We start from the raw sequence: 12,884 nt of genomic DNA, 5'->3' as shown, positions 1-12,884 counted from the left end.
TCCCTGGTTGATAAGTACACTCACTGATGCACCCTACTCTTTACTTGGTTTACACTATGTAAATTCACTTCTGCAAAGAGATGAACCCTTCCATATTACAAATGGGTTTTTGAGCTTTAAAAGTCTTGTAGGCCAGAAAGTCTTTACCCATCACCAATTCCAGTGATTCTCAACTAAGGTGACATTGGATTCGGTAAGTAAGGGCATGTTGGTGACTTGGCAATATCTGAAGATATATTTGATTATTACTCTGGGGAGAGTTCTCTTGGCATCTGATAAGAGCTGCTACTCAATGTCCTTTTATGTCCTTTTGATGTCCTTTGTCCTTTGATAACAGTCCTACCCAAAGGGGAATTAATAGGCCTCAAATGGGAAAAAATAAGTAGAGACATCTCTTCAGCTTTTTTTTTCCCATTTTTTATTAGGTATTTAGCTCATTTACATTTCCAATGCTATACTAAAAGTCCCCCATACCCACCCACCCCCACTCCCCTACCCACCCACTCCCCCTTTTTGGCCCTGGCGTTCCCCTGTACTGGGGCATACAAAGTTTACGTGTCCAATGGGCCTCTCTTTCCAGTGATGGCCGATTAGGCCATCTTCTGTTACATATGCAGCTAGAGTCAAGAGATCCCGGGTACTGGTTAGTTCATAATGTTCCACCTATAGGGTTGCAGATCCCTTTAGCTCCTTGGGTTCTTTCTCTAGCTCCTCCATTGGGAGCCCTGTGATCCATCCATTAGCTGACTGTGAGCATCCACTTCTGTGTTTGCTAGGCCCCGGCATAGTCTCACAAGAGATAGCTACATCTGGGTCCTTTCAATAAAATCTTGCTAGGGTATGCAATGGTGTCAGCGTTTGGATGCTGATTATGGGGTGGATCCCTGGATATGGCAGTCTCTACATGGTCCATCCTTTCATCTCAGCTCCAAACTTTGTCTCTGTAACTCCTTCCATGGGTGTTTTGTTCCCAATTCTAAGGAGGGGCATAGTGTCGACACTTCAGTCTTCATTCTTCTTGAGTTTCATGTGTTTAGCAAATTGTACCTTATATCTTGGGAATCCTAGGTTTGGGGCTAATATCCACTTATCAGTGAGTACATATTGTGTGAGTTCCTTTGTGAATGTGTTACCTCACTCAGGATGATGCCCTCCAGGTCCATCCATTTGGCTAGGAATTTCATAAATTCATTCTTTTTAATAGCTGAGTAGTACTCCATTGTGTAGATGTACCACATTTTCTGTATCCATTCCTCTGTTGAGGGGCATCTGGGTTCTTTCCAGATTCTGGCTATTATAAATAAGGCTGCTATGAACATAGTGGAGCATGTGTCCTTCATACCAGTTGGGGCATCTTCTGGATAAATGCCCAGGAGAGGTATTGCTGGATCCTCCGGTAGTACTATGCCCAATCTCTTCAGCTTTTAAACAAGAAAATTGAGACCCAGAAAAGTGAAATGGCACTCTAAAAGTCACACAGAAAGTTATAGAGTCCCTGGTTTTCACATCACCAGACAACACTGCTCTCAATTCTATGGATTGCAGACAGCATTTCCTCTTTTGCAGCTCCAGTTGACTTTGTGTCTCTTGGGTGACAGGTTATGTGCTGCTATCTTGGAAGTTTTCTACACTATCTAATGAACACTTTCAAGGTAGATGTGGCTATCCCCAGGCATATTTTTGTGTATATAAAAAATAATGTGTGCAAAGTGATATAGGCCATTAGAAATATGAAGACGATCCCTATGGGGTTTGAGTGAGAATGGCCCCAATAAGACATGTATTTGAACACTTGATTCCCCCATTAGTGGGAATATTTGGGAGGGATTAGAAGGTGTGGTCTTGTTGGGGAGGGGGGATATGTCAGTATGGTTGGACTGTGAAGTCAATAAGCCCATTCCATCACTAGTTAGTTCTCTATCTCCATTTTGGTTGTGGATCACATGAATCTTCTCAGTTGTTGCTCCAACACCATGCCTGGCTGCCTGCTTCCATGCTACCCACCATGACCAGAATGAATTCTAACTTTCAGGAACTAGTTGTGAACCAGCAAATTAAACAGTTTCTTTTATGTTTTGTTTGTTTTACCATGATGTTTTGTCATGCAATAGAAAAGTAACAAAGACAATCCCCCAAAGAGACTGAGACATGATTCTTGCCCCCAGGGAGCTTCTGAGTTATAAACAGAGTCATATATGTGCATGTAAGTATTAAGCTACTTTTCATTAAAAGCCTAAGATAAGCTAAGAGATATCCTCAGTGTGTCACAATATTCCTCAAAGGTCACTGAAAATTAGGAGTTGGAGGAGTTGAAAGAGTGACTAGGCCTTAGTATTGAGAAAGGCTAAGTGAAGAAGTGAATCCTTCATTTGGTTAATAAATGTTTCAGTATAAATGAATAGGACAATATTCTGGACTTCTCATGTACAGTGGCAAATGAAACACAATGTTCCTTATTCATAGAGCTTATGAGAAAAGCCCAGATAAGAGATGAATGGATATGAAGATAAAATAATTACAGATCTTATCTGACTTACCTAAAGTGGCTAAAAAAGACATATCTGAGATATTACATTTCAGTAGATCCATAAAGTACACAAAAGGCCAATCAGGGGACACAGAAAAAAAAAACTGGTCTTAAGGCAGCCAAACTAGGTATGTTATAGGACTAGTAGAATCTTCTGTTAGCAGGAATATAGGTATGTGTTGGATATGGGAAGGTGGGAGACCACCATAGTAGTATTGGGGTTGCATTTCATTTTAAGACAAAAAGTGCAAAATAACCTGAAGATGGGTGAGAGGGAAGCACACTAATTTTTGACTGGGGAATAGAGAAAATCACAAATGAGACCATAACTGAAAATTTAGAAATAACCCTTCACCAAATAAAATGAGTATTAGTACTAATGCCTTTCACTCACTGAATTTTCTAAGCTCCTCACATTTGAAGCTGCCATCTTGATGGTAGTAATGTCATCTTGTGCTAGTAGTGCCTGAGCATCATAGAGGTAGTTACCCGGGAGGCAGGGTGGAGGTGCTGAGCTAACAAGTGCTGTGGATATTTGTACTTTTCAACATGACAGGTGTTTGGCCACATGGAAGACTAGTCGTGATAATTGCTCCATTTTTTTCTCATTGTCTTTCTGATTTTGTAAGGATGTTTCATACTCTCTGCATGTTGCCTTATTTTTTTTGTGTGTTTCATAAGACTTCTAACACATTTTCTTCTTGGAGTCACTAATATGTATCTGATAACTTTGATTGGTAGAGTCCCTTTGTTGCATTCCCTTGCCCCAGTGATCTCAAATTTGCTTGGCTTTAAAATTGTGGATTGTTAATGTTGAATCATGTTTGTAGAAAAGTACATTCAAAAGCAGAAAAAATAACATCATTAAATAATTGAGGGCTTATTCACTGCTTCTGGTTGAAGCCAGCAAATATTGAGAATTTTAACGGCCTGGTGAGGGAGGCAAGTCCCTTTTGTGCACTGTCTAAATAGTTTCCTAGGCTCCTCCTGGTTGCTTTTATATTTTTGAATAGTGACAGAAAATTTCATGAGAGACAGAGTTAGAATCTTTGTAGGTAAGACACATTGATGATCCTGATTGTTGATAATATAGGGATGCTTTTATAATTATACTTCGTGTCGGCTTGACAGGTAATACTCCCGGAACCTGGCTAAACTTTTCCAGTACTTCACTGTGTGGATTTGACTGTAGTGTTTATCATACTGCTGATACTTGGGTAGCTGTTCTTCGAAGCCAATGTTGTGGTTATTGGTATAATTTTCATAAGATATGAAATAGACTTCCCTATCTGTGGGGAAGATACATTATTAACTCCTTTCATTAAAATAACATTAAAAGATAAATTTCATTGGAATTTTTAATATTATCAGATATAATTACATTTTATTATAGATTTGTGCTTTAGCTGTAGTTTGAAATGGGCATATTTCTGAATGGCTACCTTGGCTTAGCCTCTATCATATGGGTTTCTCTTACTCCTGCCTCTTGATTGCCTGCTTCTTGCCCCAGTCCTTGATCTTGATAGTAGCTGAGAAGGCTAATGAAGAGTAGGGGTTTTTAGTGATATTTAGTCCAGTGTTGCTGCACAGAAAACAAATCTAGGTCTTATCTCACCCACCCAAGGATTGTTAATCAAGTTTTGTTTTGTTTTGTAGTAAGAACTAACTCTTATAGTGTGCTCATGATGAACACTCCTTTCATCACTGCAGTCACTCTTGATAGCTCTGTGTCTGAGTATGCCACTTGTCAGTGTCTGTGTGTCTGTGAATGTATGGATTTGTGTGCATGCACTCCTCTTCTCCAACGCTGGACTGCTCCTGTAGGAGTCTGAAGTCGTGAGTGGGGGGTACTGTGATGAAGGGTGAGTCACCGGGTATATAGGTTAAATTTCTTCACAAGGGCCTATTCTTTAGTAACTGTTTTTTTGATACTCAGCAGCATTTCAAGAAAGATGTGGTTCTTGGGTCCAAAAATCAATCATAAATCATATTTTAGCAGTTTACATGTCATTAAGAGACAAGCTGAACCCTTGGAATGGCAGAAAGCTTTGTCTAAATCAAATTTTAATATAACCCCAAGATGAGCTATATCTATGGTTGGAAAGTGCAACAGAAGCCACTTAGTCCTCAGCCCTGTGGAGAGTCTTTCTCTACTGCTCCTGTCAAAGACACAGCCACTCTCCTATTTGAGGAAGCCCCCCAAACAAGTGAATTTTGTCTTGTAACTCTATATTTCTCATTCAAAATATCTTCATGTTCAGAGATTTTTATACACCCAAGTGAAGTAAGTATTGCTTGCACAATAAAATCTAGTAAGAAAAGTCCAGACTATTTCTAGCTCATGGTCAACAGAACACCAGGATACAGTTAGATTAGCTATCTTTTCTTTCTTTTTCTGTTTTGCCTGAATTGACTGATGTTTGAGGCATTGAGTGAAGACAGCCTGAGACCCAGAGCAAAGCCATTAAGTCCCAGATGTTCACGATTTCCAAGGAACTCTCTGCGCCTGTGCTTATTACTCAGACGGCTCCTTAAATGCTCTCAGCCTGGCACCTTTAACACTTGCTAAATCCAATTTGAGGGAAGAACCGGAAAGAGAGAGAGGAATTTTGTAGAAAGCAATTAGCCCGCACTTTGGTGACCTTCATGCTTTCCCCATTGTGATGAATTGGGGGTTAGCTCTTATATCAGTCAGCAGGTTGCTTTTGCTAGAATTGTGTTATATGTTATAGATAACCAGTTCTATTTAATTAAACAATAATGATGGCAATGTATGACATTTTCTGGGAATTAATGAGCAGCTGGGAAAAGCTGATGGCTGGAGAGTCAGCCAAAGGCTATTAGCTTCGGTCTACCATTAATCTCCTGAAATGCCCATTTGTGACGTTATTGTTGGTATTGAACAATAAAAATGTAAGACAATTTACTAATACTCATTGTATAGTCCCTAGTAACAAACTCCATATGTATTATCTAAAAGTCGTGTTTTTCTTTTTAGCTTCAATTGTCCTTTAATCTAAATAAAAGGTTTTATATATAGAAGTTCCTAAAAATGGAATTTCTTGATTTTTATAAATGTGGAGTGTTTTTAAGAGTACCAGTTTTGAGAGTTTTCTATTATATTTTGGATGATAGAACCATAATTTTTCTTCAGCTGTGATCCAGGAATTTGTGTGTATATTAATCCTATCTGCTCATGGCAGAAACCGGTTGCAAATGCTTTGAATAGCAGCTGTTGCTAGCAAACATGTGCACTCACCAACAAGATTATAAGAAGTTATAGTAACACTGCCTGTAGATGAAGGGAACTCTCTGCCAGGAAAAGCTGTGATGGTGTGTCTATATAGCATCTTTGATTACCGCTACTGAATGCTAGAGAAGAATCATACTAAAATATGCCCTCCCTTCTTGCATATTTTACTAACAACATTTCTGCATACAGGCTATCTATCAAGAACTTTTTCTAAAGCTTAAATGGGAAATTTTAAGTTATGTTGTTTCCCATGCAGTTTCCTCCACTACATAGAAGAAAGTTTTGAATGGCCACTGAGGCCCCAGCCAATGAATCTTGAATTCTTTGCCAAACCCAGAGCATTTTGATATCATCAAATTTGAGCCTCTTTTTTTTGTTTTGTTTTGTTTTATTTTTTGTACACCACAGGCATTATTCTTTCTGTTTTAAAAACTGAGCTGGTGGTATCTATCAGTCCTTCTAAATGCATGTTAAGTGTATGTATTTGGGGGAGTAGAATGAGTCAGCATGCCATTAATCACAGCTTTGGAGGCACTGACTCACTGACTCACAGGGAACTGGAGTGGCCTCATTGGGGAAGGGTGTGAAAGAAAAACTCCATTCTTGGGTCAGTTCCCTGTTTCTGCAAATGTAAATCAAATTTGCACCCACTTCAGTGGGTGGTTTTCAAACTAAAGAAAGTAGCTGTGGACCCTATAAAGGCAAACATCAAGCTTTTCCAGGGAAAGACAGTAATGAAACAGAACCCTGCTTAAGAAACTTGCAGGGAACCTACGATGAAACTCAGAGTTCACTGGAACCTAGAGGACATCTAAGGCCCAAATTTGCAAACCTAGCCTTGCTCTTCCATAGTTCAGCCAGGAGGACTTTGGATCACTGTTAATATGGGGACACTCAACAGGAATCTCTCATCTTCATTAAAGGAGTGGATACCTGAAAGATATTTATAAGGGCTTTGGAAGTCACACCCCTGTCAGGATCAGACTGAGAAGAGAAACAAGTGACACTGGGCAATTTCATCTGTAAATATTTATAAAGCCTCTTACATTGAAATGGGAGCGCTGTGTGGTGTTTCTTTGAATAAAGCGTGCTTATCAAAATGAAAATATTACACTATGAGTATAATTTAACACTGTTAAATTTTCATTGTACTAGCAAAGTAGGTATAGATCATTTAGTACCTAGCTTTCCTTAGGATTATTTTCAACCCCTTCAAATTAAATTGCCAAGTTATTAGATGTGTTTCTTTGAGACTTTGTGTGAAAATATTTCATTAGATTTCCCTGGGAGTAGATTTGATTGACTATGTTCATGCTTTCATGAAGCTCTAACTTGAGTTCATTTTGTTATGTGGTGACCACAGTTCTGGATGACGCCCCCCCTGGCACACAGGAATACATTATGTTACGACAAGATTCCATCCAATCTGCGGAATTAAAGAAAAAAGAGTCCCCCTTTCGTGCTAAGTGTCACGAAATCTTCTGCTGCCCGCTGAAGCAAGTGCACCACAAAGAAAACACAGAACCCGAAGGTTTGTGCACGAAAGACACGTGTTTTGCTTGTTTTCCCTTCTCTCTCTCTCTCTCTCTCTCTCTCTCTCTCTCTCTCTCTCTCTCTTTCTCTCTCTGTCTCCCTCTCTCTCTCCCTCCTGTTTTGGATTGTGCATTGCCATCTGGTATGCTGTGTATTGTTTGGTCCCTGTGGCAGCTATAGGAGACCCTCGCTCACTGGTGACTATGTTATGCAGTGTCAGATGGGACACTGTAGAATACAGTCATCTCAGCACAGCCTGCAGCATCCTGCTTCTTGCAGCTGAAACATTTTCGGTTGATGTCATGACACTATTTCATTTTGGCTGCCAACATTGCTTGCTCCTGTAGCCAACACCTACCCAAATCTTTTCCCATCACTTTGCATTCCTGAAGCAACAGTCAGCTGAGGAATAACACTTCTAAAAGGAAATAATGAGAAGCTTGTTTCAAATTTTCTATCTCTTCTCCACCCCATAAAGCTTCTGCATTGCTTTGGAAGAATGCTTATGATCAACTTATTTCGCTGAAGCAGTCCCAGACTCCCCCTGTAATGCACGTCCACTTGCACTTTGCCACAGTGAATGCATGTCTTAAGGAAACCATGAGGAGATTTTATCGTTTTTCTTTTCCAGCTCAATACAGGTTTGGAGAACTCAACTTGCTGCCTACTTAAACTCAGATTGTTATGTTGTTTATTCCAGTCTATGTCACAAATCTATCTCCAACATAATTCTTCTGACCAGAAGGCTATTTATTGACATTCTATCATTTCCGCATGTATCAAACATCACAATTTTTCACATTACAAATGCAATGTGATAATTTCATTTTTGTCAGTGTGCATTTTAACTTTCCAAATGACTGTTCCATATTGTAGTGCATGTGATAGCTTCTTTTACAGTAGGAAATTATCTTCTTGTCACTCCTATATGATAGAGTTTCCCAGTGTACATTGGATGTGACAACATTCATCTATAGAACTGTAGTTGGAGTGTACCTTTGCATAGCACTTAAATATATTCTTATAAATATGAGTGACTTTGTTCCTATATCAAGTTGTTCCTTTGCAACTTCATAAGAATTCTCATTACAGCCAAGTTTCTGATATGGGAAATGATGACAACATGTTTGTTTAAAGTTTTGGTATGTAAAAGAATTACTTTCAGTGAGCCCCAGTTCAGTTTTTGTTTTCCCAGTTCAGTTTTAAAAGCAAAAACGTTACACTTCAAAATGTCACTTTCTCTTTCTTCCAAAAAGAAAATTAAGTGTTCATAAGCAGGAAAGAGGGAGAATCTTTGTTCATTTTCAGATTTATTTTGATAATGGAATAAAATATTTACATTTATTTTCTACTAATACTAATCTAAACCATCTACTTTGACTAAGAGTCCTGATATCAATAACTAGTCACTTGCAGGCATAAATGGCGACCCTTTCCAATGGGTAAATTCCACCTCATAGTGCTGTAGCTGAGAAGAAATTAACTGGTTTTCACTTAATGGAGACAAGAAATTTTAACCAATGACTATTATTTTATTATTTAACTATATGTAGTACATTTCAATATGATCTGCTTTCTTTGCTCTCATACCACACACACACACACACACACACACACACACAGTGGTTTTTCTACACTGGCAACAGACTAATTATTTTGGTTTGCATAATAAAATGTTACTTAAGAGTTTACTGATTAAGTTCAGTTACACATTTGGCTACAAACTTGATTTTTCTTGGCAAGATTTTAGATTTAGTAAACAACTAGATAACTGTAAAAACCCCTTTTATTACATACACTTTGACAGGGTCTGTTAATTTTCAAGCACCACCTGTAGAGCAATGGGAACACTGTCATGAACGTTTTCAGATATGGATTACTAGGAAGTGAATAGCTATTAGACTCTCTAGAAGAAGTAAATTCATTTCAAACCCATAAATTCAGTGGTTGTCACTATGTTGTATGTTACTGATATCTTCTCACCTGTAACTGTGTGAAGATAGATGTCTTCTTTCAGATGATTCATTGTCCTCCTGGCAGATACGTTGACATAGCAGAACTAACTCTTCTTTTCTTACTCCTAATAACCATTTATTAGTAGCATTAGATTCATCAGAGGCTTTCTTTGGAGATATTTTAATACTATTTAAAATCATACTTTACCCTTTCAAACAAGGATTCCCATGGTATTGGTGAATACAGACCAGTGAATGAAAACACTTTTTTTTCCCCGTCTAGATTGATAACATCCAAAGTTCCTAATATGGCAGCAAACCAAATTTGTTGTGGATAGTTCCTCAATAACATGCTTGCTTTCATGTAGGAAATGGGAGTTTGCTATTTCCAGGAGGTGATGTGTTTGTTGATTTGAAAGGGCTCAGTGGCCACTTTGGCAACATGGAAGATTTTTGCAAGACTGGTTTTTCAATTCTATAAGGTATAGTTTCTAGTTCTGTCTGAAAGTTGCAACATTTTGCTATATTTACTAGAAATAAAAGGCCTGTTTATTTCAAATGTATAGTCGAGCTAAACCGCATGGCTACATGATACCATTTTCATTGTCATATGATCCATCTTGATGATGTGTTCTGTTTCATGATCACTGTGCTCTAGTATCAGACTTTAATTGGCATTAAGTGTAAATTCCTACAATTCCATAGCAAGAGAAAAAAATAATGGCCAATCTGTCCATTCTTTGGATGTTTATATAATGTTGGAAACCATCAATTGAATAATGAAAAAAAATCACTAAGACTTGGAAGAAGATAAAAATTTAAGATACAGCAAAATGTGTATACATTATATAAAAGCTACATTTTGCTTAATGAATTGATAAAGTCAACATGTTTTTGTATTTGTGTGTGTGTGTTTTAGTAAAGTTTTGGTACTTCTTTTGGCTATCAATGGTTATGAAGGTGCAAGCTATTTCTATAGTTTTTGACCACTTGAGATTTGATATGGTTGATACTGTTCAGACTCATCTATCTTTCAACGACACTTGTGAATTTTGCTCAAGACCTTCAGAATCTATGCAAAGAAGTTCTTAGAACTATCTCATTGTTGTGGGTTTTTTGCACACTAAAGCCAAATATATTTTGCTACAAGTAGGCTTATATTCATGAACATCTAATTTCAAAACAAAATTTTATATCTGTTCCAAATACTTTTGAGGTTCCATGATGTGATTTTTCCTATATAATCCACTTATAATATAAGCAAAGACTTATGAATGCACTGGAATTTGGCTGAAGAAGAACATATGAATATTTGAGAGTCTAATTTGGCCCAATACCAGCAATGTTCTTTGTTAAAAGAAAGCTGCTTCGTGGAGAGCGGAGATCATTACCAACATATTTTTTTCTTGTGGTTCCAGGAGCCTTTTGGAAAAGTATAATCGTCTAGCTTTGTTCCTTTATTCACTTTCTCTTTCTGTGCCATGGGTGCCAAAATGAAACTACTGATTTCATACAACTTCTGGAAGCCAATCTATTTTCAGCATAGCTTCTATTTCCTAAATGCTACTCATTGGACTTTTCTTAATGTTTAGAGATTGTTAAAACAAAAGAGTCACAGCCAAGATACCCAAGCTTGCAAGTGGATAGTTTTGAAAATCTGGGTGTTGGGGGTGGGGGATGGAGAAAGAAACTGTGGATTTCCAGTGTTTGGTTTTACCAGTGAAAAATTTTTATTATAACAGTAACTCTGGAGGTGTTAATGTGATACAAAAATAATTTGATCTCAGTAACCTATCAGTATCTTGTAATCAGACATTTGGATTCTGCTCTATGTATTGTTTTATATTCCTGTCTAAGTGTGAGTGTGGATACATACACATTCTTATCCCTTGAGACATCTCTAAACTTTTCATTCCAACAAGTATCCTTTGGGAGATAAAATATGTCTCAGAGCTTGGTGATAACATATGATTTTCATCAACAAAGAGGAAACAAAATTTTATGCTAAAAGCTTAAGAGGTTATGTCTGTAACTATAATACTGATGTTATTCTGACTCTCAACTTGGTTTCTTTACCTCAGAGCAAGCGCATGGCACCTTGAATATGGTATTTGCCTAGCTATTAAGGAAGGAGAAAGGTGGGTGAATATTTAGCAGCAGGCTTGTGAAAATGTAGGGGTTTTTTTCTTATCATTTTAAAAAGCAAATTTATTATCTGCTTTTGTTGTGACTTTGTCATTTTAATGCCAATTTCTCTTTTGGAAAATATGTTCAGCATTGATTTAAATTACTAGAAAGTTTGATAAAGCTAAACTACTGTCAATAAATCCTATTAAATTCTCTTGTTGCTAAGTTACAATTGATTAACCCCCTCTGATACTGGATACCTGAAAAAGGTCTTTTAGGAAGAATATATGTGTTTGTCCCATTGAGGATGACAATTGAGAAGAATTTTTCTATTAAAAACTGGGACTGTGTGTTTAGATGATGATGTAAATGTAAAGATTTTACTTATTTTTAATTTTTTATTGAAGAGCAAGTGTGACTTAGGTCCCCTGACTTTGTTTTGTGATCCCAAGAATAACTAAAGACACCAGAGAACTTTCTACACTCATTGAAGCAAATGGCAGCTTAACTGTTGTTTCTCTGTAATGATAAAAGAGCCAGAAATGTGAAGGCCTTACTTATCAGCATCATAAACCATATCCTTACTGATCAGTAAATCATATCTTTTCCCCCACAATGGATCCAAATCTGTTTCTTTTAGATGCATGTCAATTATTTCCTAGAAGACAACTTGTTTCCTAATAATCCCAGGAAGCAATCTATCGAGCTGAAACACAATCACCCTTCTTTCCTAGTTTTTCACCTTATATAAAATTAAGCCAGAATTTGAGCATAGCTTCTACTCTCTGGAAAAAAGCTCATAATCAAATCAAGGAACTATTCTGAGCAGTCAATAATTCAATTTCAGGATACAATGTGCATTTATTATTTTTTATTGGATATATGCATCCTAATTCTATCTATATGCTGGCTTGTACAGTAGAAAGGAATAGTAATTTATTTTTAAGTATGGTTCAAGTTTTAAAGCAACAGACCTCCTACCAAGTTGAAGTTTACGCATTCCAATGCAGTAGTAATGATTTCCCCTTGTTGAGGTTTTTCTTAGTTAATATTGGAATTAGAAATTTCTGCTGGGGGAATCTAACTTTGACAATCTATTTCATGTTTATGTATTTAATATGGAACTCTGTTATGAGAAACTGTTCTGATGTTCCACTGGATGAATGGTGATGTGTGGTAGAGATTTTGACTAAATTAAAAAAAAAATCAGAGTCAAAATCAAAGGTTCATGTATGAAAACCATATTGATACTCTCCCCTTCAAAACCATTATATTATGGAACATGTTGCCAACAGTCTCTGTGGCTAGGATACCTTGGTCAGTCTTCTTTTCCCATAGGTAATTAATAAACCACCTAAGAAATGTTTCCTTCTGACCCAGGTGATTGGAGCTCAATGTGTCCTATATACATAAAAGCATTTTGCTGATGTCCCCAGTAAGGCCAACTATAATGTATGAAAGTTTGCCTTTACTGAAGAAGTGTTACTAG

The 12,884-nt window shown here is 37.3% G+C and overlaps 1 protein-coding gene across 6 annotated transcripts in view; it reads left to right on the top strand.

Annotated features, from left to right (window-relative positions):
- The window catches only part of Fgf13 (fibroblast growth factor 13), a 523,434-nt gene that overhangs the window by 327,463 nt on the left and 183,087 nt on the right, over positions 1-12,884 (top strand). For 4 of the 6 annotated variants that reach the window (XM_006527793.3, XM_006527796.4, XM_006527795.1 and 1 more), the window contains exon 3: positions 7,144-7,311. The exons of the other annotated variants lie outside the window; for them this stretch is intronic. In XM_006527793.3, the coding sequence (XP_006527856.1) occupies positions 7,144-7,311 (168 nt within the window). The remainder of the gene's footprint in view (positions 1-7,143; positions 7,312-12,884) is intronic. 6 annotated transcript variants of the gene reach the window in all.

This window comes from Mus musculus, chromosome X, assembly GCF_000001635.26.
Source record: "Mus musculus strain C57BL/6J chromosome X, GRCm38.p6 C57BL/6J".
In the NCBI taxonomy this organism is placed as follows: Eukaryota; Metazoa; Chordata; class Mammalia; order Rodentia; family Muridae; genus Mus; species Mus musculus.
Note: the sequence above shows the minus strand (reverse complement) of the source record. Positions and strands in the feature narration are given on the sequence as shown.